The 27185-nt window shown below is 58.1% G+C and overlaps 9 protein-coding genes across 9 annotated transcripts; 6 read left to right on the plus strand and 3 right to left on the minus strand.

Annotated features, from left to right (window-relative positions):
• Positions 1 to 299: 299 nt before the first annotated feature.
• On the plus strand, positions 300 to 2607 carry GLRG_08708 (shugoshin; the record flags this gene model as incomplete). Its single annotated transcript, XM_008099258.1, has 3 exons — positions 300 to 348; positions 402 to 846; positions 894 to 2607. The coding sequence occupies 3 exons, from the start codon at positions 300 to 302 to the stop codon at positions 2605 to 2607; spliced, it is 2208 nt and encodes a 735-aa protein (XP_008097449.1).
• A 334-nt stretch (positions 2608 to 2941) lies between these two features.
• GLRG_08709 (MJ0936 family phosphodiesterase) lies at positions 2942 to 3669 on the minus strand (the record flags this gene model as incomplete). The annotated part of the gene is made up of 3 exons (XM_008099259.1): positions 2942 to 3064; positions 3140 to 3550; positions 3601 to 3669. The coding sequence occupies 3 exons, from the start codon at positions 3667 to 3669 to the stop codon at positions 2942 to 2944; spliced, it is 603 nt and encodes a 200-aa protein (XP_008097450.1).
• A 1143-nt stretch (positions 3670 to 4812) lies between these two features.
• Positions 4813 to 6167, plus strand: GLRG_08710 (alanine-glyoxylate aminotransferase; the record flags this gene model as incomplete). The annotated part of the gene is made up of 4 exons (XM_008099260.1): positions 4813 to 4901; positions 4998 to 5623; positions 5676 to 6034; positions 6084 to 6167. The coding sequence occupies 4 exons, from the start codon at positions 4813 to 4815 to the stop codon at positions 6165 to 6167; spliced, it is 1158 nt and encodes a 385-aa protein (XP_008097451.1).
• A 1468-nt stretch (positions 6168 to 7635) lies between these two features.
• GLRG_08711 (uncharacterized protein) lies at positions 7636 to 11383 on the plus strand (the record flags this gene model as incomplete). The annotated part of the gene is made up of 9 exons (XM_008099261.1): positions 7636 to 7803; positions 7859 to 7931; positions 7986 to 8057; positions 8112 to 8833; positions 8884 to 9652; positions 9708 to 10178; positions 10231 to 10608; positions 10666 to 11086; positions 11146 to 11383. The coding sequence occupies 9 exons, from the start codon at positions 7636 to 7638 to the stop codon at positions 11381 to 11383; spliced, it is 3312 nt and encodes a 1103-aa protein (XP_008097452.1).
• Positions 11384 to 12773: 1390 nt separating this feature from the next.
• GLRG_08712 (ATPase) lies at positions 12774 to 15139 on the plus strand (the record flags this gene model as incomplete). The annotated part of the gene is made up of 2 exons (XM_008099262.1): positions 12774 to 13083; positions 13140 to 15139. 2 exons carry the CDS (start codon positions 12774 to 12776, stop codon positions 15137 to 15139), a joined length of 2310 nt encoding a protein of 769 aa, XP_008097453.1.
• Positions 15140 to 16212: 1073 nt separating this feature from the next.
• Positions 16213 to 16963, minus strand: GLRG_08713 (cytochrome c; the record flags this gene model as incomplete). The annotated part of the gene is made up of 3 exons (XM_008099263.1): positions 16213 to 16237; positions 16294 to 16579; positions 16954 to 16963. 3 exons carry the CDS (start codon positions 16961 to 16963, stop codon positions 16213 to 16215), a joined length of 321 nt encoding a protein of 106 aa, XP_008097454.1.
• Positions 16964 to 18076: 1113 nt separating this feature from the next.
• On the plus strand, positions 18077 to 18951 carry GLRG_08714 (uncharacterized protein; the record flags this gene model as incomplete). Its single annotated transcript, XM_008099264.1, has 2 exons — positions 18077 to 18469; positions 18535 to 18951. The coding sequence occupies 2 exons, from the start codon at positions 18077 to 18079 to the stop codon at positions 18949 to 18951; spliced, it is 810 nt and encodes a 269-aa protein (XP_008097455.1).
• A 153-nt stretch (positions 18952 to 19104) lies between these two features.
• GLRG_08715 (3' exoribonuclease family protein) lies at positions 19105 to 20312 on the minus strand (the record flags this gene model as incomplete). Its single annotated transcript, XM_008099265.1, has 2 exons — positions 19105 to 19788; positions 19845 to 20312. 2 exons carry the CDS (start codon positions 20310 to 20312, stop codon positions 19105 to 19107), a joined length of 1152 nt encoding a protein of 383 aa, XP_008097456.1.
• A 4987-nt stretch (positions 20313 to 25299) lies between these two features.
• Positions 25300 to 25701, plus strand: GLRG_08716 (uncharacterized protein; the record flags this gene model as incomplete). The annotated part of the gene is made up of 1 exon (XM_008099266.1): positions 25300 to 25701. The coding sequence occupies one exon, from the start codon at positions 25300 to 25302 to the stop codon at positions 25699 to 25701; it is 402 nt and encodes a 133-aa protein (XP_008097457.1).
• Between the last annotated feature and the right edge of the window lie 1484 nt (positions 25702 to 27185).

Consider the following 27185-nt stretch of genomic DNA (forward strand, 5'->3'; position numbering starts at 1 on the left):
CCGTCAAAATACTTAATGTGCACATGCAAAGAATGCGGCGGCAGGCGGTGGGGGGTTGACCCGTCCGGATGCGCCCAGCAACCCCCTTTCCCTGCAATGCTTATTTACACTAGTCCCGAATAGGCCGAGTGTAAATAAATGACACTTCGGTAAATTTTCTCTCAGTCCCCCCGGGCCCCATCGTCACTCCCAGCCACCTTTGTGTCGTGTCGTGCATGCTTCGCTTCGCTCACTTTCCCATTCCTCAGTTTTGGTCCCATCGCCTTACTTCGACTCGTCTTCCTCCTCCAGAATGCACCATGGCCCGACTAAACGAACCTCCCGTATCCGCAGATAGCATCGACACGCGTATGTTTTCTTGGTCGTTATCGGTGCACCTTGTCGGCTAACTTTTGTTAAAGTGCGTAGGAAGCTGCTGCGACAAAACCGTGACCTTGCCAAGGCCAACGCCATTCATTTGGCCCGCATCAAAAACCTCGAAGCCGACTATTCTCGATGCTTATCAGATAATATCGAACTGAATGGCCGCATCATCGGGCTAGAGAAGGAGCTCGAGAACAGCAATGCCCGGAGAATAGCAGATCATGCCCTGGACATCAGATCTAGGCTCGAAACGCAGCTGATGGACTGCATGTCACTTATTGCAAGCCTCGGTCAGGAGCCTCCCACGAAACGACACGCGAGTCCCCGAGGGCGGAGGATCTCGAGGGCCAGTCTGTCGCATCGCAGCCCGCCCCAGAGGCGCCCGCCAAGGGAGCCGACCAAGGACACCGAGGCCCGAGCGCTGCAAGAGGGCCGTCTGCCTCCCATCGCAGAGAACAAGTCATACCCCAGAGCAACGCTTGAGTAGGTCGAACAGCCTTCATCGTCGGCGCAGTGCTAACAGCTTCCAGTCGCGAGCAGATCCTAGCCCTGTGCTCAGAGGCCGCAGATATCACAGATACCACCGACACCACCGACTCCCCAGAACTTGGGCCACCACCGTTGTCGCGGTTTGTCGATACGGATTCCGTCAATATCGGATCTCCCCACCGGCCCTTGGACGCCGCAGGACCAGAGACTTCACACAGCTCGCCGATGCTGTCACCCTCGCCAGCGCCCGCACCACAGCCGGCCGTTGCACCCAAGACAACGAATAAGTCCGACAAGGCCGTCATTGTTCGACCTGATTCCATCCCCACGAGCGAAAAGGTTCAAACCGATACCAAGCGTCCACCCGCAGAAGATCACAGCTTGCCCCCTGTAATGCCGCAGACCACCGTCAAGGTCGGCTCGAAGCGAAAGTACAGTATAAGCGATGACACGATCAAGAACAGCAAGCCGGTCGCCGGACTGCCGAAACCCAAAGAGCCTGAAGGACGTCCCGACGCTGCGCGCGAACAGCCCAGCGGGCAGACCTTGAAGGAACTGGCCAACAGGCGCCGTGAAGCCAGGGAGCGCATGTCGGCGCCACTGAACCCGAGGAAGCCGTTGTCGGCCAAGAGCACAAACGACGACCTGACCTCGCCCGTGAAGAGTGCCAAGGCCGGGGCAGACAATGGAAAGGCACCTGAGAAGCCCAAGCCGCGGGCAGCAAGGGAGCGGGCGGCCCAGAAGATCAAAGAGGAAGCCGAGCCCGAGTCGCCCGTGGAGGTGCCTGCTGCTTCACCACCGCCACCTGCACCCGTTACCGAGGTTTTCCCAAGCACGGAGACTGTCCCTACGGAAGCTGCTTTGCTGTCTCCAGCATCACCTGAGCCCACGTCCAGAATGAGCCTGTCCAGTGTGCGCGATACGCCGCCGCCCACAGACATCTCATCTCGCGGCGAGACATCCCGGCCGAGCAGGAGGGCAAGAGCTGCTGTCAGCTACGCAGAGCCTAATCTGCGGGACAAAATGCGTCGTCCCACGAAGGAGCTGTATGACGCCGTTACCGGCCAGACCAGATACCTCCAGCGGAGTGGGAGCGCCAACGCGGAGCAGCTCTTTAGCGAGGGGGTTGTCGTGGTCAAGCGCGAGTCTAGCGAAGAGAGCACCTGGAAACAGATTTCGGCAGCCATGTCTCCCTCGCAGGATGCCGCGCGAAGAGAAAAGAGCCCCAATAGCCCAGCCAACAAAGCAAAGCCAGCGGAGCCGATGCTTACTGTGGTGAAGCCTCTGCGCAAGAAACGCTCGTCTTCGATGATGTCGGGATCTATCAGCGAGAGTGAAGGACAGAGGCCGTCCCAACAACCCCCCAGCGGCGCTTCCGTCTCCGGCAAGATCATCGACAGTCAGCCCACTCCGTCGCCCGAGCGGCAAGTGGATCCTTACGAGTTCAGGACCTCGATCACAGCCAGCGACGATTCCTGGGCTGAGTCCAAGGAGGACGTCGCCCCGGCGCGCCAGTCGAAGTCCTCGCGACGCCTCTCGTCTGTCGTGAGGGAGGACTTCAAGGTCGATAGCACGGACGGGGCCGAACGAGCAAAAGCCGGCGGGCCCAAAAAGAGAGCATCGATGGTACTACCGAAGAGGAGCCACTTGGAAGCCGAAAGCCTCGAAGATAGTAGCTTTGAGAGCGTGGAGAGCGGGGACTTCCCGGACACGAGGTCAAAATCCTCGATGAGAAGACGGAGCATGATGTTGTAATGATCCCCCACCCCCACGACTGACTGATGAGCACTGGTGTTTCAGGAGTTGGATATGTTGGTCAATACCACCCTCCTTGTTTTGTTTCCGTTTCTGTTTGGCTTTCAGGACGCGTTTCGTTGGGGATACCACAGAGAGACACGGCCGAGTTTTGTGCGCATATAGGTGCGAGCATAGAGCCATGGGAAAACGGCCGAGTCAAGCTTATGTTATTATAATGATCATCATTGCCCTATGCCGTGCGGTCTTGAATCATGACAACCAGCTGGCGGTGGCTAGTATCTCCCGTCCCCTCCAAGCATCCGCCTTTTCGAATCACATCGTTTGTCGTAAGTCATGGCGCAGCAGACGGCTCCACAGGCTTCGTGTATGTCACCTTTTCCACCGCCACGTTTTCGTTGCCCTTATCGTCTTTCCGTAGCTGGTAAACGTATAGAGTAAGGGAGATGCCTTGTACCTGTAAACAGTCAGCAAGCGGCCCCTGCCTCAGAATGTCCCACAAGCCCCGCCGGTCAGCGAACAGTATACGTACGTCCATCAAGCAAAAGCTTGGGACGGGTTCTTCGCCGTCCTTGCCCCAGCTCGCGGTAAAGGCGCCTGTGGCGCTGCCGGGGTTGACGAAGAACTTGTCCATGTACTCAAAGGCGTCGAACTTGTGGGTGCCTCCCCAGCAGAGAACGTCGACGTCGAGCTTGTTGGCCTCGGCGAGGAGCAGGTCGGGCTCGTTGGAGACGAGGGTGAAGCCCTCGAGGAAGCCGATGCGTAGGGAACCGTGGGTGACGACCTGGGTCAGGGGTAGGCTCGTGGCCTCGACGTCGAAGCGGCCCTTGACGATCTTGAGGTCCGGGGCGATTGTCCGGAGGTACTCGTACGTGTGTTTATCGGTTAGGTTGCCCAGGCAGAGGGTCTGGCCAATCTTTCCTGGAGCGAGGAGCTTCTTGAACTGTTGGGTGTTAGTGGGAGTCGGAAAGACGGGCATGGGCATGGGCGCACCTTGGGAGGGATATCGAGGGCGCGGTCTGGGATGTGCAGGTCGCCAATGACCAGTATCAAGAACGCCATGGCTGCGAAGGCTCAGGGCGGTGCGTGCGACGCGGCTTTCGAGATCGTGATGTAGGCGCCGAGAGGTCGGGAGCTGCCTGGAGGGTCGCGCGGCCGATTGGAAAGGTCCGCGAGCCCGGTGGAGTCTGGCTGTGGTGGTTTCGAGGTCGCGCGATGAAAGGGATAGCCTACGAGCGCGGCTGTCTTGTTGACGGGCGGATTTCGAATGGGACGTCCCTTAATCAGGTAGCTTGCTTGAGCAGCTTGACGAGTGTAGTAGCTCCCAGTGCGCTCTACTGCGACCGCTTCCAACTGCAACAACGGTCGAGTGGGGCTTCGGTGAGCCCGTCAAGCCACAGCACGGGGCGGGATGTTCCACAATGGCTGTGGCTCAGCAAGTGTGTCTAGTCAGGGCCGATATCGTCCGGTGTCGTCCCCCGAAACTCTCGTCGCGTCCTCGTTTGCTACCCGTTCGAATACGGAGCCCTCCACTTTCCGACGCCAAAAGACGAGTGAAAGACGACGGCCATCTCCTTGGCTCGGACTCGAATGCCGAGCCATCTATTCGCTGTCCTCGCAATTCTATAGGAATCATCTGTCCTCCGCGTTAGTGTACCCCAAAGCAGTGATGATAAGGCACTGCAATCTAAAAAGCAAGCAGGGATTACTTGATAACATTTCGGGTTCAATCGCTTTTTAGTCTCCACGGGGCCGGTCCGAAGCAGCGCCTCCGATTTCCCGCTCTTTCAGAGTTATTTCCGTTCTCCTCATCCTAGGAATATTCTCTCCCCAGCGGCGGGACTGATCCGAGCAGTTGTAAGCCGTAGCCCATCCAGCCCTTTGTTCTAGCCCAGCTACGTTCCATCCGATAAAGACGATCGGCTTACCTCCCGAGGTGTGAATGACGCATAGGCGCACATGCACATTCCCCTAACGCGGCTCCAGCTCCCCCTCCGCACATTGGCGAAGCAGGGGACAATGCCCCTCCACAACCTGAGCAACCCCTCATCAGCTCGGGTATCGCTCATCTCGAGGCACCTGCAACCCGCAACTGATACATCAACAGCCGTAAGTCCGCCTCTTGCCTGCCGTCCTGCACCGCTCCAATTGATCTTCCAACCACTCACACACCACAACGAGACGCAGACACGACCCTTTTCCACCATGTCTTCTCAACCGCCTCACCCAACCCTCCTCATTCCGGGGCCCATTGAGTTCGATGATGCTGTGCTCCAGGCCATGAGCCACTACAGGTCTGTGACCCGCCGACATACCGCCCGTGTCTCTCTCGGGTGTCCCCTCCCGACATCCTTCAAGCCGTCGCGCTGACCCGAAGTGAACTTCTGCAGTGAGAGCCACGTCGGCCCCGGTTTTGTAAACACTTTTGGCGAGGCCCTGTCGATGCTGCGCCAGCTCTTCCAGACCAAGGACCCGCAGGCGCAACCGTTTGTCATCTCCGGCTCCGGCACCCTCGGCTGGGATCTGGTCGCCGCCAACCTTGTCGAGGCCGGCGAGGACGTCCTTGTCCTGGCCACTGGCTACTTCAGTAACGGCTTCAGCGACTGCTTCAAGACGTACGGTGGCAACGTCACCGAGCTGAGGGCCCCCGTCGGCGAGCGCCCTCAGCTCCCCGAGATCGAGAAGGCCCTGTCCGAGAAGAAGTACAAGGTCCTGACCGTCACCCACGTCGACACGTCGACCGCCGTTCTGAGCGAGCTCAAGGAGCTGACCGCCCTGGTCAAGCGGGTGTCCCCTGAGACCCTGGTCATCGTCGATGGTGTCTGCAGCGTCGGCGTCGAGGAGATCCAGTTTGACGAGTGGAAGCTTGACGGCGTCATTACGGCCAGCCAGAAGGCCATCGGCGTCCCCGCCGGCTTGTCGATTTCCATGTTTAGCAGCGCCGCCATGAAGTCGTTTGCCCAGCGCAAGACACCCCCTGCGTCTTACTTTGCATCCTTCAAGAACTGGACCCCTAGTGAGTGATGGGAGCGCGCGCAGATGAAGGGAACGCCGGCTGACCATCGCAGTCATGCAAAACTATGAGGCCAAGAAGCCTTCGTACTTCGCGACGCCATCCCCTCAGCTGATCCATGCCCTCCACACCGGCCTCAACCAGATCCTCGCCAAGCCCCTGTCCGAGCGGTTCGCCAAGCATAAGGAGGTTTCCGATAAGGTTAAGAAAGCCGTTGCGGACCTGGGCCTGAAGCAGGTTGCCGCGAAGCCCGAGAACCAGGCTCACGGTATGACGGCCATCTACCTTCCCGAAAGCGTCAAGGCCGCGGAGCTGCTGCCTAGCCTGGCCAAGAAGGGAATCGTTTTCGCCGGCGGCATCCATAAGGAGATTGCGCCCAAATACATCCGTTTCGGGCACATGGGTGTCAGTGTGGTGAGTTTTTCCCCGTCACGGTGACCAGAGTGATTGCTAATTGGCACAGACGGACCCCAACCGGAAGGACATTGACAATGCCATCAAGGCCCTCCAAGATAGTCTATTTGAGGTTGGATACCAAAAGGCGTAAGAAAACGCGCGTGTTGAACACCGCCTACTTCCGTATTAGATCTGGCGTGGTAACTGCCAAAGAAATACATAAACATTCAGCTTAGAACCATTATCTTGGCGGTAGCCCGAGAAGCCAAGGGTGCAGTGCCTGGGGGCATTGAGTCGACGAGGTCATTCCAAGCCTCAGATGGCCGGATGTAGATCAGCTCCGTTGAATTGACATGTAAGCCTTTTGAACAAAATGATGGGATCACCTCGCAGGGGACACACGGCGTAAGTGTAATGATACCGGAGGAGGGACATTGTGTTGCCGCCTTGGATGCAACTCATTCCTGTAGCAAACCTAGGCTGGCTGTGGTTGCGATTATAAGCTTGAGCTTTAGGCAGTCTTCAGTGCCACGAGGGGTGAGCATGACAATCCAGACTGGAATGTGTTTCTCGGGCCATGAACGCCGCCTCGTTTTCCGAGGCGTGACTGCATTGTATGTATTGCCGCTAGGTGGGAGCCCCGAGCGGCATCTATATATGTATGTACTGGTACCTCTGCTTTTGGGGGCTTCCAGCAGCTGGGCGAAACAAAAAATTCCGATGCCTTGCGTCGCCGCCGTAATGTCGTCGGTACTTCCCCCAGGCTCATGGTCGTGGCGAGGGCGAGGGGAGGAGGCGAGGGGAGGTGACAGTGACAGCCCTTCTACCTACGTATACATCACCGCAGTGTCAAAGTCCTCGGTTTATTGTGGTAGCCTCAATGCTGTTGCCGTGGGAATGGTTCAGTTGGGCAGGGTTCAGCGCGCCAGGTGCCCCCAGGTGGAAAAGAGGGGTGCAGTGCAGTGCAGTGCAGGCAGGCAGCGGAAAGTCTTCAATCCAGTAGCCTGAAGAAGCACAGGATGTGCCCAGCGGCAGTGCGTCCGGCAGGCCCAAGCTTCTCACACGTAGGTTCGCAGCTCTAAGGCTAGCAAGAGGAAAGAGGGGGGGGGGGCACCGGGGGGGAAGGGAAAACACACACGCACACAGAGAGAGTGTCGGTAAAGAGAGCGTCTGCGAGGGAGGTATCGATACCACGGCGACCTGTGGCTGGTGGAGTTTAGCGGGCGGCTGACAAAATTGGTTGTTCCCCGCCATCCCGATCCGCCTCTTTCGCACTGCTCTTTTTGGACCACCAACCTATTCTCGCCTTCACGCCAGGCAGACTTTCCTCACCTCCCACCCCTCCCTCTTGCTATTTCTACTTCTCTCCTCCAATTGCGAAAGAAGAAGAAGAAAAACCTCTTTTGTAACCAAACACACGAATCCGTCCTCTCTCTATTGCTGCATCTAGCCGTAGCGCTCGCATCGCCGCCGCGCCCGCGCTCTCGCTTTCGTTCCCCCCTCCTCACCTGGGGACGAGTGCCGCGACCAGATTTCCCCCCTCACCCGTTGCCGCCTCTCTTTTGCGATCGAGATCGACCTTCTTCCACCACCCCACCCGCCCGACCGCACCACCCGCGATGGCCATCACGATTCCTGAGCTGGACGAGATCGTCCGCTCCTTTTACGAGGGCCGTGGAGAACAGGTGCGCCGCAGTTTTCCCTCCTTGGGCATTGGAGATTTCCTACAGAAACTGACCGATGATTTTGGAATACAGCAAAAGCAAGCGCAAGCTACACTCAACCAGGTACGCAGCAACCAGCCTCGATCGTGAGATACGGGCCCTGACACAGACCTTGCAGTTCAAGGAAGACCAAGACTCGTGGCTCCTCGTCGACAAGATTCTTGCCGAAGCGACCTACCCCCAAACAAAGTGTACGTTGGGCGCAAATAGTACGTGGGAATGCAACAGCAGCTGACCGGTTACAGTCTTGGGTCTGCAGGTGCTCGACAATGTGATCATGACGAGATGGAAGGTCCTCCCGAGAGACCAGTGCCAAGGTTTGCCCATCAACTCACCACCCCGCGTCCGTATCGCCCAACTGACCAGCCCAGGTATCCGCAACTTTGTCGTGCAGTTCATCATCCAGTGCTCCAGCTCCGAAGAAACCATGAAGGAGCAGAAGACGCTGCTCAACAAGCTCAACCTCGTCCTCATCTCGATCCTGAAGCAGGAATGGCCACACAACTGGCCCACCTTCATCAACGAGATCATCACGTCGTGCCACTCCAGCCTGTCCATCTGCGAGAACAACATGGTCATCCTGCGCCTGCTGTCCGAGGAGGTCTTCGATTACTCGGCCGAGCAGATGACGTCCACCAAGACTCGCAACCTGAAGACGACCATGTGCGCCGAGTTTTCCCAGATCTTCACCCTCTGCCAGGAGGTTCTGAACACAGCCGACCAGCCGAGCCTCGTCAAGGCCACCCTCGAGACATTACTGCGCTTCTGCAACTGGATCCCTCTCGGCTATATCTTTGAGACGCCCCTCATCGACACCCTGCGCACGCGCTTCTTGCCCGTCCCCGAGTTCCGCAACGTCGCCCTGCAGTGCCTGACCGAGATTGGCGGCCTCCAGACCGGCGGGCCCGGACAACCGAATTCGTACGACGAGCAGCTGATCAAGATGTTCACCGAGGTCCTGACCACCATCGCGACCATCATCCCCATCAGCCTCGACCTCAAGTCGACATATCCCAACAGCAACTCCAGGGATCAGGAGTTCATCCAGAACTTGGCCCTGTTCCTGTGCAACTTCTTCGGCATGCACCTGAACGTGAGTCTGCGGGCAACCCGTCGTCATTCGGCCATGCTAACCCGTCGTAGCTCATCGAGAACCTGCCTAACAGGGACTTCCTCACCCACGGCCACTACTACCTGATCCGCATATCCCAGATCGACGACCGTGAGATCTTCAAGATCACCCTCGACTACTGGCTGAAGCTCGTCAATGAGCTCTACGACGAGATGCAGCAGCTCCCAATGACTGAGCTCAACCCCCTGATGGGCATGGCCGGCGGCATGTCCGGGGCTGGCGCCCCTAACCCGACGCTGCTCAACAACTACCCGCTGCGCAAGCACAAGTACAACGAGGTCCTGTCGAACCTCCGCACCGTCATGATCGAGAAGATGGTCCGCCCCGAAGAGGTCCTCATCGTCGAGAACGACGAGGGCGAGATCGTGCGCGAGTTCGTCAAGGAGAGCGACACGGTGCAGCTCTACAAGACCATACGAGAGTGCCTGGTGTACCTGACGCACTTGGACGTGGTCGACACCGAGAACATCATGACGGAGAAGCTCGCCCGTCAGGTGGACGGCACGGAATGGTCCTGGCACAACTGCAACGTTCTCTGCTGGGCCATCGGCTCCATTTCCCTGGCCATGAACGAGGAGACCGAGAAGAGGTTCCTCGTCACCGTCATCAAAGACCTCCTTGGCCTCACCGAGATGAAGCGCGGCAAGGACAACAAGGCCGTCGTTGCCAGTAATATTATGTACATTGTCGGGCAGTACCCCCGGTTCCTCAAGGCCCACTGGAAGTTCCTCAAGACCGTCGTCAACAAGCTCTTTGAGTTCATGCACGAGTCCCACGAGGGTAGGCCGCCTCCCCCCCATGCGCGTCAAGCGTAGACAAACTAACCCCGCCGCAGGTGTCCAGGACATGGCTTGCGATACCTTCATTAAGATTGCGAGGCAGTGCCGCCGCCACTTTGTCGCCTTGCAGCCCAGCGAGCAGGAGCCCTTTATCGAGGAGATTGTGCGCAACATGCACAAGATCACCTGCGACCTGTCGCCCCAGCAGGTCCACACCTTTTACGAGGCCTGTGGTTACATGGTGGCCGCCCAGGGCAATAAGCACCAGCAGGAGCGGCTCTTGAGCGATCTGATGGCCATCCCCAACGCGGCGTGGGATGAGATCATCAAACAGGCCCGGGTCAACCCCGTCATCCTCCAGGATTCCGAGACGATCAAAGTCATTGGCAACATCATGAAGACCAACGTCTCGGCCTGCTCGTCAATCGGGCCCTACTTCTACCCCCAGATCGGCCGCATCTTCCTCGACATGCTGCAGATGTACCGCGCCACCAGCGAGCTGATCTCCGAGGCCGTCCAGAAGCAAGGTATGTTACACGTATGAATGTGGGGGAGGGGGCGCAAACTGACACATTGCAGGCGAGATTGCCACCAAGATGCCGCACGTCCGCGGGCTGCGCACCATCAAGAAGGAGATCCTCAAGCTCGTCGAGACGTACGTCGAGAAGGCCGAGGACTTGCAATCCGTGCGACAGCAGATGGTACCCCCCCTTCTGGAGTCGATCCTCATCGACTACAACCGCAACGTACCCGGTGCCCGCGACGCCGAGGTTCTCAAGGCCATGTCGGCCATCATCACCAAGCTCTCCACCCTGATGGAGGACCAGGTCCCGAACATCATGGAGAACGTCTTCGAGTGCACCCTAGACATGATCAACAAGGACTTCTCCGAGTTCCCTGAGCACCGCGTGGAGTTCTTTAACCTTCTGCGCTCCATCAACCTCCACTGCTTCCCCGGTACGTATATCGCCTCCCCCTGCGCACCCAGAGGGCCAAAAAGCTGACTGTGACCAGCGCTGTTGAAACTGGACAACCGCCAGTTCAAGTTCGTCATCGACTCGTGCTCCTGGGCATTCAAGCACGACAACCGCGACGTCGAGGCTGCGGGACTTAACATGTGCCTGGAGCTAATCAACAACATCGCCGAGAAGACAGACGTCCAGACGGCCAATGCCTTCTTCCAGCAGTTCTTCATCACCATCCTGCAGGACGTCTTCTTCGTGCTCACCGACAACGACCATAAGGCGGGTTTCAAGACGCAGTCTATGGTCCTCATGAGAATGTTCTACTTTGTCGAGCCCGCCGACGGGAGCGCGGCCAAGATCCAGGGCCCCATCTACAGCCCCGACCAGGCCGCCGCCGGCACCTCGAACAAGGAGTTCCTCGCCAACTTTGTGGCCAATCTGCTCCGCGGGGCCTTCCCCAACCTGCAACCGTGAGTACTTGTTTTTCCCCCTGTTGTGATGTCGCTTGGCATGCACTAACAGTCCCTAGTGCTCAAATTCAGACCTTCGTCGAGGGTCTGTTCACACTCAACACCCAGTATGACAAGTTCCGCCTCAACCTGCGCGATTTCCTCATCTCTCTGAAGGAGTTCGCCGGCGACAACGCAGAGCTATTCCAGGTCGAGAAGGAGCAGCAGGAGCGGGACGCCAAGGCGGCCGACCTCGAGCGCCGCGGCAAGGTCGGCGGTCTGTTGAAGCCGTCCGAGCTGGAGGACGACGAGTTGTGACTTGCTCAAGAGTTACGAACTGAGTATGCCCCGCTCAGGGACCTCGAGGACGCAGGCACTGCGGCACGAGACCCTGGGGGACAGCAAACCGAATTCGATGAGTGGGAGCTCTACGGGCTCTGACCAGAAGCCATGCGTCACGGGCTAGAGCTCGACTCGCCAATCCCTGGCTCTGCGGCCCACGTTCGCCCGCTCATTCTGTAGTGATACCATGGATAGATGACATGACGATTGCAGGATATCCTTTCGCCGCCGTTAGGCTCCCTTCCCCCCCCCCCCCCCCCCTTCTGGCGTTGACACAAATGGAGTCGTTTTATTTCCTTTCGCTCATCTGACGACGGAAAATGGTGACGAGGGTTGACGGCGGTGCCCTTTCGAGAGCGCTGGGTCCGGAGCTCACCATGTGGCGAGCAGAGGCAACGACAATGGAGGACTAAATGAAAATAAAAGCTATGCAACGACGGCCCACATGCCGAAGGTAGGGGTAGAAAGCTTTCTATGTAGGCCAATCAAGCAGATAGATTGCAGCCGCTCACATCCGTGGTGATCTTGTTGAACGAATGATGCGTAAGCGCATGGGATAACGACTTCTCCTTGGCCCTCTCTAGGCGCTGAAAGCGCTTGTCAGGCTCCTGCCGACGATGCGTCCAGGTTTCCGTCACATCGCCCAGCCCCATTTAATTGTGGAATGATTCCTAGGGCCATCCAGCATCCTGCTTTCCCTGTCATGTTTCCTATTGCCCTCCCAGAGAGATGAGACTCCTCGGTCACTCAGACTTGGCTGTATAAGTGGCAGCTCAGGTGAACTCGCAACTCTATTAGAATAGAACCTTTCGAGAAAGTGAAGGGCCTCACGAAGGCGTCTTGGGAGCTGTGAGACGGCCCTGGGGATGCGACAACTCATGCTCATTCACTCTCTGTGAGGGTTTTCATTATCCTCAAACTGGGTGAGGTTGATAGTCGTCAAGACACCAAGACAAAAATAACTGGCGACACGAAGGTACAGGCACAAGGGCGGTCCTACAGATACGCAATAACGACGATATACGGTGGGGGGGGGGAATACCGTGAAAGTACCATGCGCGGTACTTGATACAATATACGTTTCTGATGGAATGCCATGGAGATATACAGTTATCTACCCAAACCATAGAGGTTAAGAGTCTCTGTAAAAATAGAGGTACTATAAACCCGATTGGCGCTGGGTCACTAAGGCGTAAGCCATATCCACAGCGCAACATTGATTTTGTGGGTCATATATACCTCTTAACCAATCATAGTACGTGATTCGTATATCCCACCTGCAATCCTTTTTTTTTTTCCTACGCTCGCCTTCTGCGCCGCATCAAGAAGCCTTTCCTCCTCAGTGCCAGTGTCTCCGTCGTCCAGGATGGCCCGCATCAGCCTCCGTCACGGCCTCGACCGTGATGTATACCAGATTGTGAAAAAACTGGAAGACGAGAGGGACGGGGAATGGGCGGCCAAAAAGGACAGGGGTGACGGAAAGAGGAAAAAACCCAAGCTGACGGTGACGGCCGTCTACGAAGCCATTAAAAAGTCGAATTCAAGCCTCAGCCGGCAAAAGAGGCGCCCGCTGGAGGACGCAATAGAGCGCGTGCTGGACTTCCGCAAGGAGGAAGAGGCCGAGTCCGAGGATAGCGACGACCTCTTGGAGCAGGCCGAAATGGCGAACAAGGCGAGTCCTCATCGATCTACTCACCCGTCACATCTCTAACCCAGACCTTGCAGGAGGAAGACCGCTTTTTGCTCAACCGGCAAATGACAAAGCACTGGAACGTCACGCCCGCGGTGCCGACGGCCCAGGGGTCCGAGGGCAAGAGCACTAAGAAGCGCCGCATCTCGCCGGAGCCCGAGGCCGCCAACGGTGCCGGCCACGTCAGCGACGGCTCCGGCATGGCCTCCAGGTCCAAGTCTAAGCACGGCGACGCCGCGGAGACCCAGACGGTCGCCACGAAGAAGGCGTCCAAGCCAAGCAAGTACGGCCCGGAGCAGATCCCACCCGGCTCCGTCGTCCTCGGCGGCGTACGCGGCATCATCGAGGAACTGCAGCGCTACGTCTTCGCGCGGACGCGGAAGCCCGAGGACTTTGTCTGCTTCGGCGAGCAGCCCATGGGCATCCTGATATCAGGGCCCCCGGGCACCGGCAAGCAGTCGCTTGTGAGATCGCTGTCCTGGAGGACGAGGACGCCCGTCATCTCCATCGGGCGGTACCTGGCCGAGACGCGGTCGCCCGAAAAGGTCAGCAAGATATTTGCTGACGTGCTGGACGAGGCGAAGAAGGTCGCGCCGTGTGTGGTCCTCTTTGACCACCTCGACGAGTACATGACCAAGTCGGGCAACAGCCACAGCGAGTTCGACCATGAGGTCGTCTCGCAGCTGAAGCTGGGGCTCCGACGTCTGCGGGAGTGGGAGCGGGAGGGCTCGCGCGTGGTGATTGTGGGCACGACGAGCAAGCTCGAGCTGGTCGACCCGACGCTGCGACGGCCCGACTTCTTCGCGCAGACCATCACCGTCAAGGTGCCCAACACGGACGCCCGCGAGGAGATCTTCCGGGCCCTAACGCGGGACCTCGACATCCCGCCCGAGGTCGACTTCAAGGCCCTGGCGGTGCGCACGCACGGCTTCGTCGGAGACGACATTCGGGCCGTCATCCAGGTCGCCAACCGCAAGGCCAGTGACCGCTTCATGGACGTCGAGCAGGCGCGCGCGCGGAACACCATCCTCCCGGAACGGATGGAGACCTCCGAGGCCCCCTGGGATCGCGACCTCGAGGACGCATGTCTATGGTACGACTTCATTGAGCACCCGGCCTACACGGAGCCCACCCGCGTCCGCGTCGGCCAGCAGGACTTTGTCGACGCCATCGCCGAGCATACGCCCTACATGCGCCGCGAGGGCTTCAGCTCGATCCCCAGCACGTCTTGGTCCGAGGTCGGCGCGCTGCACTCGGTCCGCGCTGCGTTCCAGGTCTCCATCGTCCGGCGCATCAAGGAGCCGCTGCTGTTCCAGAAGTTTGGCAAGCAGCGCCCGGCCGGCGTGCTGCTGTTCGGCCCGCCCGGGTGTGGAAAGACGCTCGTCGCAAAGGCCGTCGCCAACGACGCGCAGGCCAGCTTCATCCTCATCAAGGGCCCCGAGCTGCTCAACAAGTACGTGGGCGAGTCGGAGCGCGCCATCCGCGAGCTCTTCACCAGGGCCAAGTCGTGCGCGCCCTGCATCCTCTTCTTTGACGAGATGGACTCGCTAGTGCCCAAGCGGGAGAACACCACGACCGAGGCCGGCGCCCGCGTCGTGAATGCGCTGCTCGCCGAGCTCGATGGCGCCGGCGACAGGGGCGAGGTGTACGTCATCGGCACCAGTAACAGGCCCGACATGATCGACCCGGCCATCCTGCGTCCCGGTCGGCTGGACAAGCTGCTCTTCGTCGACCTGCCCACGGAGGACGAGCGCGTCGACATCCTACGCACCATCGTGCGCAACGGCATCGGCGGGGCCGAAGGCAGCGGGGCCGTCGACATCGAGGCCATCGCGAGAGACAAGCGGTGCGCCGGGTTCAGCGGTGCGGACCTCTACGGGCTGTACAAAAACGCGCTGGACGAGTGCGTGCTGCGCTACGAGGGGGGCGAGCCGGCCTTGACGCGGGAGGACTGGGAGACCGCTTTGAGCAAGACGAGGCCCAGTGTGCCGAACCCGGAGACGTATAGACGGTTGGCCGCCAAGCTGCACCACCAAACATGATTTAGACTATAGACTGGTAGAGAAAAGTATACTTTGTCTGTTCTGTTCCTCCGTTTGTGTTCCCCGCGAGGCCCCATCTGCGTGGCATGGTGTTTTCGTGCTCATAGGCAGTGGGCAAACGCTCCGCGGCTCCGTGAGACGCTCATCAAATAGCAGCCGGCGATGGTCTTTTGAACAGGCTGGCGCTCTTGAGGGTTTCCCTTTAAGAGATAATACGAGTCTTGGCAGGCTGTCTGAAGACTTTTACACACGGGAACTAACCGATCAACAGGGAAAATTAGGGGAGGGGGCATGCAGGAGGGCATCAGAAAGGCATGATGATATTGCATTGATTTCCCAACTTCCGTCAGAAATGTCAACCTCCCCCCCCCCTCCCATATCAAGTGTCTGGGTGATTCGTGGGCACTGCCGCGCTTTCGCCATCGTTGTCCCTCGCTCGTGACGACCGAAAGCGGGGAATTGGAGAACATGCGCAGCGCTGCGACACCTCGGCGATTGGGTCGAGAGTCATTGACCACTGAGAGTGGGAAAGTGACAGTCACGGCGCACGAGTCGGGCATGCAGCAAAGGCATACTTTCGAGACTTTCCCGGCGTCAACTAGAGCCACAGCTTGCTGCACACTCATGACCTGGCCTCTGTTAGTGCTGGCTCCAAGCCTCGCTGATCGACCAAGTCTCGTTTCTGTGACCAGCGACACGCTCCCTTGGAGGCCATAGGACTAAGTGATGACGGTGTTCCACCCGACCAGCCAGGGTATCGACGTTGGACGAGTCATCCGACTGGCTACTGTGGGCCACACTAGTCGCCTGTGAACAGGCGGTTTTCCCGGGCTCGGGATCGCGCCGGTTGACATCATTGGCACGACGGGGCGATTCGGGGCAGCGGTTTTGGTTCGTGAATGAAAGAGAAAAAAAATATGTGTTGTATTACAACATCTCAAAGGGGAGAATTTTCAAGAGGCACAAGGGCATGATTAAGCCCCAAACACACTGTTCTAAGGTGGTCTATTGGTACAATTCGTCGCAAATCGCCAGTCCGTCTAATGCAATCTTATCGTTACACGTCAATCCGTCTATTTAGTGGCATCCTTGAGGTAGCTGAGGCACAGTTAGCGAGCGGATCCTGACAGTAGTGAGACGTCGGGTCAACATACGCAATGAGGTCGTTGCGGTCCTTCTCCTTCTTGAGACCACCGAAGGCCATCTTGGTGCCGGGGATGTACTTCTTGGGGTTCTCGAGGTACTCGAAGAGGGTCTGGTCGTTCCACTCAATGCCCTTCTTCTTGTTGGCGTCGGTGTAGGAGTAGCCGTCGACGGAGCCGGTCTTGCGACCCCAGAGGCCGTGAAGGGCAGGGCCGATCTTGTTGCCGCCGTCCTTCTCGACGGTGTGGCACTGGGCGCAACGGGTCTTGAAGAGGTTGGCACCCTTCTTAGCGTCACCTGATCACCAGGGTCAGTTATTGGTCTGAGGGAGCTGTTGGTCGCCGTGGTTGGGGTCCCGGGAGCCTGTTGAGCGCGTCGCCTCTCGAGCGGTGCTTGTGCGATTGCTCTGCCCGACGCGTCGGTGTCTCTGCTCCTGATCCGCCTCCATTCCCTCTTCCCGGGTAGCGAACACCGAGGAAAATGGCGCACCATGTTCGTTGGAGACGGGTAGAAGGACAGGACGTTGACGGCGAGACCCGAGACGGGTTCAGATTGGACGGTATCGCGGCTCAATGGCTCACAACCGGCTCAAACACCCAGAGGGGAGGCTTCTCAGGATCCGCCAAACCACGACGGAAAGGATGGGAAATGCGCGCGCGAGAGCAACTTACCACCAGCCATCTTGACGGATTATAGGGATATTATAAGGAGTTGGAAAAGGGTATCGGTTGAAACTTGCAAAAGAGAAATGTCTTTTGCAGGTCGTCGTCAAAGTTGGTCGTTGAGGTTGAAGATGAGTGAGAGTTGGAATAGAGAGGAAGGAAAGGGAAAAAAAAAACTTTTAGGAACGGATCGGGCCAGGTAGAAAAAAAGACGAGACGACATGGACTGTACCTCAAGCACCATCCGATTCTGGCTATGACAACACCCGACGGAAAGGTACCAAGGACTGCAAAAAGCCTGGAATTAGCTCACTGACCTGGGTCCCATGGCGCACAAGCCACACGGTGTGGCGACGTCGCTGCCAATCAGATGTGCAGCAATGGTCAGACGGCTACGCGCCTGGGATCCTTGGTCCGGGCAAAACCGGATACTGGCACGGAAGAACTCTTTATCCGCTGCGCCTCGGTGGTTTTGGCTGGCCAACGACTTAATCAGCGGCGGGCCGGCGGGCCAGCATGGTCGACGGTGTCAAACAAGTTTTTTTAGTTTTTTTTTTTCTTCTCTCGTCCTCCTGCAGGTTCGGCAGATCTACTGTATAGTAGGTAGGAAATTCGCCGTCTCATTTTCCCCGAACCTCCATTGGGGCTCTCGCAAGTTCCCCGTACGTTGCGCCCTTTTGTTCTCTCCCCTCGGTCTCTGTTCGTTGCAGAGCCCGAACGAGACGGGCCAACCTCCAAGATTCAATTTGTGGAGGCGCCTCTAATGAACAGGGGGTATCACGCAAATTACGGATCAGGTACGTACCTCGCACCTCAGCGCCCGGATGCCGACGGGGGTAGTTCGGCGGCCCCATCGCAGCTCCACTACAGAGAGGTCTTGAGAAATTCTTCTGGAGCTTCGATTTTTCCAGCCCCGACCGACCCTGCCGACTGCGCTCACCTGGTGATCCCGTCGATCCAGGCTAAAGCCTCAATGACGCCGTGAAACATAAGCCTGACCCGAAAGCCTGAACCGGTGCAGTCCTGGTGACCAACTCTTATTTGATTTTAAGCTTCGTCCATCGGCAAACACCGGAAGGGAAGATTTAGACCCAGCACTTGCCACCACGCTCGCAGTGGCGACACGACATCAATGACGACCTCGGCCACGACCATCCTCCCCAGGTTCCTCCTCCCGGCCATGGGCCCCATGTGGCGCGCAGCAGCGACCTCGGCCGGCCGGCCGGCCGCCGCAACCCTCCGCCGGAACACCGCGTGGACGATTCGGTACGCTTCGTCTGCGTCGAAGCCGACCGGCGCGGGCCAGAAGGGACCCCTCATCCTCGAGAAGCCCGCCAAGTTCAATCCGCCCTCCCACGGCGCCCGGCTGCCCAAGAAGAACGGCCCGAAGCACTACGGCGGTCCCCTCAGCGCGCAGGAGGTGCGAGCGCAACGGACGCGCGAATACCCCGGCATGATGGCCCCCGAGGGCACATGGGCACACTGGTTCTTCAACAACCGCAAAATCCATCTCTTCATCTCGCTGGTACTGCACCTCCCATGTCGCCGGTCAGGCGTGTTCGGCGGACCTGCTTACTGACGGAACCACAGGGAACTCTCACAACGCTGGCCATCACGACGCTGACCCTCAACTTCACGCAAACCTCGCCCTTCAAGCACCTCCTCCCCCCGGCGTCCGACTTCTGGAGCAGCCCGATCGAGTTCGTCCGCACGTGGGTCCACGTCCTGCAGCTGCACGAGCGCGACCGCAACGAGAAGGCCATCGCCATGCACTCGCGCCACACCGACGACGTCGCCAAACGCCATTACTACCGCAAGGCCCACGGGCTTGACAAGGAAAACCCCATTGCCAACTTCCTTGGCATGAAGGAGGAGTCGGAGGAGGAGAAGGCGGCGGCCGTCGCTGCAGCCGAGGCGTCACCCGTGGCTGGGGACGCTGCCGCGATCGTGCCCGTGGAGGGAGAGGGGGAGAAGAGCAACAAGAAGAAGTGGTTCGGCCTCTTTTGAACGTCGGCCGTGAGATATGGGCCGCCAACCATTTGTGCGATACGACCGGCTGCGGCCTTATCCTGTAATATACCCTCAACAAAACCATGTACAACATGAGTCTCAACCCAGGGCCACCAATTGGTATCATGCCTTTTTTTTTTTTTTTTTGTCCTATTTCCCCTTGCCATCCTGACGTGCCGCAAAGCGTGACCCGTATCCAGCCGCACCTAGGCCAAGTCCACCGCGGCAATCCCCTCGAGCACCTCGTCCGCAATGCCTCCCTTCTCTAGTACCTTGGAAAATCATCCCTTCGAGCACGTGCAGCTTCGTGCCTCCTATGGGCGGCCTCCACACGCCCTCTGCCGCCTTGTCCTCGCCGGCCGGGGGGGCAGGCGGCGCCTTTGACGGCGTGCCGGCGAGGCCCGTGGCGGGGTTCGCCGAGTTGGGCACGCCGGGCGCCGTCAGTCGCGAGGGCGGGTCGACCGTCCGCACGGCGAGCAGCTTCAGCTGGCGTCCGTCCACATCCATGCCGCCAGCCGATGCCGCCGTCTTCTCCTCCGCCACCGAGACTGCAAGCGCCGACTCGGCCACGGCGAGCTCCTCGCGCGCTGGGTCGAAGATGATGTTGCCGCCGACGGCGATGACGAGCAGCGTGATGGGCGGCCGCGAGCCGGTCACGGGGGCGCTGCCGTCGCGCGGGTAGAGGAATGTCGAGGCCTCCCAGTCGTCGTCGAACATGGGGTCCTCGTCGCCCTCGGACTTGAGCCGTGGCAGCCGGGTCGCCAGGAGCGCGAGGTGCGTCGTGAGAGAGAGGAGCGGGAGGGGGTACGACAGCGGCGGGGAGATGAGGAGGATCTGCAACGAATTAGCCGTGTCTCCTGCAGGGGATGGCGGGGGGGGGGGGGACGTACGTCTAGGTAGAGCTTCCAGTGGAACCGATTGTTAATCCGCAACTTCTTGGTGAACTCCCCGTCAGCGAGCAGCGCCTCGCTGAGCATATTGGACAGGAACACGGTCGCCGCGTCGTCGTCTCTGGAGCCGGGGATCTCGACTGTCATCTCCAGCCAGTCGTTGTTGCCCCTGGTCTCGCCATCGCCGCCTTCCGTCCTCTTCTCCGTCGCCTCTCCGTCCGTCTCCGCGCCGGGCGGCACGCGGGTCTTTTCTATCTCTGCCTTGACGCCAACGATGGCCTCGGTGCCGTCGGAGAAGCACACGCGCGCGCTGCCGTTGGTTCCCGGGAGGATGCCCGTCTCGGCAGTGAGGGGGCGGAACTGATTCGCCTTGCGGCCGTCTGGGCGGATGGGCGGCGTGAGGGAGAGCGAAGAGTGGAGGTAGGCGAGCTCTGCCGGGGAGAGCAGAACCTGCTGTGCCGACGCCATGATGTGGGTTCGCTCTTCCTATGGTTTCTTATCGGACCTTTCCCCTTTACGTTTGCTCGAATTTGACCTTTCCTTTGGCTTCGAGTGGACCGCGGCAGCTCAGTGGTTCGTCAATCGGTCGTGGTTCGTGAAGCTCGAATTTTCGGGGCGGGATGTCGTCGCAAAAAGTTGCTTGGATTGAATTTCGCCCGAGCCAAAAGGTCTACTAGCATGCAGGGGTTTTCTGATGGTGGGGTCCGCGGGGTGTGGGGCCGGTCGGCGCGAGCTGTCCGGATCCGGTGCTGTGGCGGTGGGTGTGGCTTGGACGACATGGCATTGCAAACACGACTGCTATCTCGGGCGCTAGAAACAACTACGTCAGAAACGTGGACCCGCACTTGGAGCTTGGAAACCATCGGTGGAAATTCCAGCATTGGAAAAGCGTTTGGCAGCATATATTGGCGCTGTGAATGAACCAGAGGCAAGTTGGCTGCGCGAGACGTTAATCTGTGCAAGCTGATGCAGTGTTTTCAATTCAAGAGAATTACACACTTATTGAGGAAATTACACAACATCAGATCGTTACATGAACTCTGAATCACTGGCGATCGCTCTGGGATGTCTTGTGGCCTCGGGCGAGAGAAGCAACCTGTTTTGGGCCGGCTTCCTTAGAACACCATGGACTTACTTTACTCTTCATCATTGGACACTTTCAAGCCATTACTTATCAATTTGTCTGATAACCGTCATTGGTTATAGCTGGGCATTGAGTGAAATCTTCCAGCTACTGTTCGAGGTTCACCTTACCAACCGGGTAGCTGCCGTCCTCGTTGCTGCTGCACACTTCAGATACTCACTCAAGTAGGAGTCTAACCATCTGATCCGGCAAATCATGGGCCCCTTGAGTGTATCGAGGTCTTGCTGTAAGCCGAAATTGAGTATCGCTTCTTCTCAGTTTACGTTCAGCGGCGTGGATGCAGACCAGCCTATGTCGCCACTCGAAGAACATGCCCAATCCCTGGCAAGTCTGGATTCTGGCCGGGACGGCTAAAAAGCCTTCCATTTTGCCTTGCCCTTGATCTCTCTGTCCGTACAGTCTTGGACTGCGTGGTGGCCCGGACGGGATAGGGATCGGGAGAGAACATCAAGTCCATGAGCATCATCAGATGGTGTAGCATTGTGCTGCTGAGTCAATACCGCGAATGGCAAATGCCGATGAGCGCGCATGGACTTGTATGTATATCGTCCTGGCGTTTGTGACTGGTAACCAGGACTGACGATCTCATCTGGAATGCAAATAGCGGGGAAATTAGTCGGATATGGTCTTTCAGCTGCTCGAGGTGGTAGCTTACCCTACTGTCACGGTGTCTCTCTCGCTCCAGTATGCCAAAACAAACTCGAGATAACCCTAAGCCAGAACCACCATTTCATCTCTCATGTTCAGCTTGCCATATCGACATTGACCTTGAAATTATGTCTCCCTCGACACTTCTACTGCCATTCTTTAGTCGAGTTGTTTTGTTTCGTTGTTAGTTTGGTTTTCTCCGTCGTGGATGACGGCTGAGCCTTGTGCTACCATGAACAGCCAGTCGTAATCTTCCATCATCTTGAAGATCCTGTGCTAAAGCTCCTCAGAATACAGCGGTCCTCGTGAGAGATAGACGAATACGCTCATGTACCAATGCATCTCATGCGCTTGGGATTTCGGGGGGGGGGGGGGGGGTCACGACCACCGTAACCTACTCAATGTTGAGTTCAATGGCGGAACGCGATACGATAATCCTGTGTGATGCCGAGTCTGAGAATCTGTGTTAGGTTTGATGAGCACAGTAGGTAGCAGAGAAGCAAGCGTGCTGGAAGCCAAGTCCTCATCTTCAACTATGCGGTCACTCATACCGTTGTGTACTTTAGGCTCTCATGGGCTGACCGACTCGGATCTGCAGCGTTCTGAGTCTCCGTCTTGTCAAATTTGCACCGCAGCCTAGTCATCACTGGTGTACTCACCTGTGGAACGACGTAAAGGCCGTTCGGTCAAGCAACGGCCACAGGCGATGAGTTTCACTGTTTCATATTTGACTAGTCCACAATATAGAGTATCGGATGAAGCAAAAGACTGCAATGTGCTCAGAGAATGGTAACAACTAGGTGGCCTCATAGACCCCGATTACAGCACGAGTAAACTTCCTCCTCCTCGCTCCGTCTGGCCATGAATCGAGACAAGACGTCCACCAGGCGGTTACACCTACCTTTCCCTGCTACACAACGCAGTTCACAAAGCCCCCTCCAGCTTCTACGGCTGCGTTGCAGCAGACCCTGGCGTAGTCGTTGTCATGGACTGGTGGCCGGAGCAGCCGCACTTCCCACCATTGCTGCCGACTCTTGTACGACCCCCTCACATTCCAAACCAGATGGAGGCACATTTCGCCACGAAGAAGCAAATGAGACGCGCGGAGAGCCCAGGCATCTCGATGTTCCATGACGCCCATATCCCGGTCTGCCTCGTGCCATGCAGCAATTCACAAGGACTCGAAATCGCGCGCCCCGAGATGGCCTCGCGATGCCCCGCAGAGCCGTGGGCGTATCCAAACCCGCAATCGATACAGTCAGTATACACCGACCCTACCCTCGTTCTCCAGGTCCATCTGGAGGGTTCCACCTGCTCCTAGATCGATCCCAGGACCGGGACGCATCCAAGCCAGTAACTAGCAGGATCCATCTCCAGACCACTTCCAAGTCGGGGGCAAGCCCGATCTCAAATCGCCGTCAGGGTATAACCGCACTTTGTGTGGGTGGAACTCGGTGAGCATGCAGTGCGACATGTCGAACGACCTTCCCGTTATCCATGGAGCGTCGTCCACGCATCTCGCCCATGTAACGGGATGCATCCTTCGCATAAAGTCTTCTCACAGGGCTTTCCTGGCACGGGCTTCATGAATCATGGGTACAGACAAACGAAAAGTTCGGGAACCAGTCAGGGCCGAACCTGTTGTCGAACCATGCCAAGCAATCCGCAGCGGCCGTTTTTTCTTTTTGTTTCGTCACCGTGATGCTTCGATATCTTCAGTCCCCACAGCCGGACAGGGGCGGTCCTCCCCGGCCAAGCTCAGGGAGACGTAGGTACAATGCCTCAAATCACTGCGGGCGGCACTGCTGGGTTGGCTGCACAACAACGGAATGGAAGATGCGCGGTATGGCCTGCAATCACGGGCCCTTGGATCGCCCAGATCGTGCATCGTGGACTGTTATGGTATCACCAAACTGGGCCAATGGAGACGCTTCCATGACGGAAAAGAGCTACTCGGCGAGCTAGCCGATCTGTCTGCAATCGAGATACCTAATCGCCCGCGACGCATGCTCCGCTTCATTGCGATCAGACCCGCATGAAGAGACGATCCGGTCGATTGCTGCGTCTGCCCCTTTTTTCGGATGCGCTGGTAGCGCCAGATACGCACATACATTCATTCACCTCGGCCTGGTCGACCCGCATCACAAGTCGTTCGATTGTGAACTCTACAACGCCGCATCCGCATGGCTTCCCCTCGCACCGCGGAGATGACCATCGCAAGGGCTCGACCATGATGCCAGACCCCCGCAGACCGAGAGGCAAGGGATCGGAGCTTGCACCTCCCGACCGAGCTGCCGCCTCCCGCGCTGGCCATCGTTCCCAACGCCCACCGATGTGGGGTCATCATCCCGCACCCCCGGAGGTCATCGCCCTACCGGCAAGCGACAGACAGGAAAAAGAAAGCCCGGCCCCCCACCGGTGAAAGACCAGAGTCTGTGCTCCATCTCACCGGGGATATCCGTCATATCCCGCTTTCTTTTTCGTACTGCTCGAGTGCCGAGTTCAAACATGTCGGAGGTTTCTTTGGAGGTGATGACTCCGAGACCCTCATCCCCGATGCTGGTTGCATCCCTTACACCGGAGCTTCTTTTGATGCTGCCTTTTTCTTGTTTTCCCCCCCTGCTGTTGTGCCAGGGCGCACTTGTGTGACCTTCCAAGGGGACCACCACGGCTGCGCGCATCTCCGTTATCAGCCAGCCCATCCTGGACTGAGATTCGGGAATGATCCTTGAGCCGCGTCTACCCACTCGGTTAAGATCAGCGATCAAAGCAAACAAGCTGCTTGAAGTCCTTCGGGATGGAGAGGAGGAGCAAGGCGCTATTCTGACTGGTCAGCGCAAAGATTACACATCCAACAACGGCGAAGAAAATCAGGCCAGGGGCATTGGGCTGGAAAAAGCAACATGTTCCAGACCCCCGCGGCTCGGGATATGAGCCAGTCATCCATCGGACTTCAAACTCGGCCGTTCCTCCCGCCCTAAGCAGGAAAACAAGGGCGAACCGGGCAAATTTGCTGACGTCCCAATCAGCCCTCGCTGACACGTCCTCTGGCAGAACGGCCCCCGTGGCAGATATTGCGAGGAACGACCATTCGTGACCCGACAAGCCATTCAACCCCTCCAGTCGGCCTCTCGACCCCATGCGTCGTGGTTCGCAACCCAGACGTGCACCCCCCCCCCCCCCCCCCTACGTTCCCAACCGGAGGGAATCGTCGCTGGCCCCTGGCATATTCGGCAGGAAACGACCGGACGAAAAAAAGAAATGCCGAAAGAAGCATCATTACACAGACCGAGGTAACCATCCCCCATTGGTCCACTGACCGGGAATGACTGCCCTCCTCGCCAGGGCTGGACCGCCTCACTTGGCTTTGCACCTTTTTTTTTTTTTTTCAATGGGCCACGGGCGAGATACACCGTGAGGCCCATTCACAGGCAGGCCGAGGACTGGTTATACCTCATCAGGGGGGTCGCCATGCTGGGTGGTCCAGGACACACACCTTCACGGCCGCTTTGGGAAGAGACATATGGGTGGACATGCGCCAAGAGGGGTTTCGAGGAAGGTCCTTGGCTAGGCGCCCACTTCCCGCAAACTGGGTGGCGAGGATGGAGCTACCCAGCCTGGAAGGCAGGCTGAGGGGGATTGGTGTCGAGTGACTGGCTGACGATGGCTGCGCAGTCGAACGGAGGTGTCGCAACCATCACACTGGCCAGTGTGATGGTATCTGTGAAGGAGGCCGTCCCTACCCGGTCAATGTGGAACGATGGTGGTGGTGGCCGGGAATCTGCACACTCGTGCATACCGTCACAGATGCGTCCCTCTCCTTTGGGAACAGAAGGCGGGCGGAGGGCCACGGGCGAATGGTCGACCCGTGGCGCCGCGCCAGACGGATGGCAAACACAGCTGAAGCTTCGAGGCGCGCCTCTGTCGACGGGTGAGGTTTTCTGGTGGCGCTGCTGGTTCGGCTACCCGCCTGAACACGCGTGCTGTCTGCATTTCGGCGTGGGTGACAATGGTATGAAACCTGGAGGGGCCACGCACCAGAACCTCTCCGCAAGCATTGCTTGAACTTATCACCCATGCAGCATGAGAGACAGGAGGAAACACGCCCGCAGATAAGAAAGCCGAGACTTACCAGACCAAATGGCGTCGAGACGTAAAGGGCTGCGTGTGAGTGCTTGCGGGCGGCCTGCATGCCAATCCACGCAACGGTCTCGAGCGATGGAGTGTCGCCCGCTCGTCGGTGGCGGCGTGGGGTCTATCGGAATCTTGGTGAGCGACAATAAAAAAAAAATTGTCTAGGTAATAGCAGAGGCGAGTATCTACCACACCATGGGCCTAGCCGCGCACCAGTGGCCGTTGGGGTAGTTGTTTGCTACACCCAGAGAGCCAATATGACCGGGGAGGAGGAGGAGGAGGAGGTGCCGCTCATCAAGGACGTACTCCGAGACAGATGGGGAGAGCGAGATCTCTTGGCGCAGCTGATGATTCGGAACCGGTTGGGACGGCCAAGAGGCGCCGTCCTCTTGTCTCCCTCCGTGGCACACCAGCCTCACTCCACCTCGTCAGCATGGCTAGGCATGCGCACCATAACCATTGTCGACGGATGGCCTCCCCCCAGGACGGTTGGTGTGGTGAATATAGGACTATGCAGCCTACCAGATTCTGATTGGTCTCCCGTCACAACCTTTATCGTTGCAGACCATAGGGCCAGGCAAGTCCAGGCCTCTCTGCACCCTGGTTGATGTTGGCCTCTCTTCGGAGGGCTACCGGGCGCGTCATTACGAGTCTAGGTATGCGAAGGCTCCATAATCTGCCCCGGGTTGCCATTGTCGATACGCCCAGGGATGGTGGTGACTCTGCCACTATGGAAACTGGCAGAATTGCGAATGCTCGTGTAACACGACAGGAGGATGTGCCTCGCCATTCCAACCCCAAAGCTTGGCATGCCTGGCCTGTTGGAGGGGGGGCGCCCTTCATGCCTTGCAGTGTTTCTCCCCCGCTGGACGACCATGTCGCCTTGGGCAAGCTCTTCGTTATGGGCAATGCAGACATGACGGCCCCCGCTACTTGATAGTCGTCGCAATCCGAGACAACATTTTGACTGCCCGCAGTCACACACGCACGGCAGCCCACAAGCTTTTGGTCACTTATCACGACGGCTGTTACGCCGAGCTAAATCCTTCGTTTCTCGAGCGGAGTAAGCGCTGCCCGCCAGGGAAGAAACGTCGCAAGGCTTCTAGACACCGGTAGTGTCGGATACAATAGCGTCCGGCTGCTAGCTGGGGTCGCCAAGCCACAAAGCGAGGAGGATAGCGGGCGCGTTGGAAGGACGTGCTCACTCGCCTGGTGATTTCAATAGACACCGAGGCTTGTTGATGAGGCCTAAAGGACACCCCATCCAGGATGCTGCTAGCTGAGCAGTATGAGTGATCGTCGTCCAGGTCTTCCCATCGCTCTACTCGCGGGCTGAGAAGAAGCGAAGGGCCAATCGACCGACGACCAGGGACCGCAAGCTTACGCAGTATGGTTCCAACGGCCCTGGCATATTC

The sequence above is a fragment of the Colletotrichum graminicola genome (genome assembly GCF_000149035.1).
Source record: "Colletotrichum graminicola M1.001 genomic scaffold supercont1.40, whole genome shotgun sequence".
Classification (NCBI taxonomy): domain Eukaryota; kingdom Fungi; phylum Ascomycota; class Sordariomycetes; order Glomerellales; family Glomerellaceae; genus Colletotrichum; species Colletotrichum graminicola.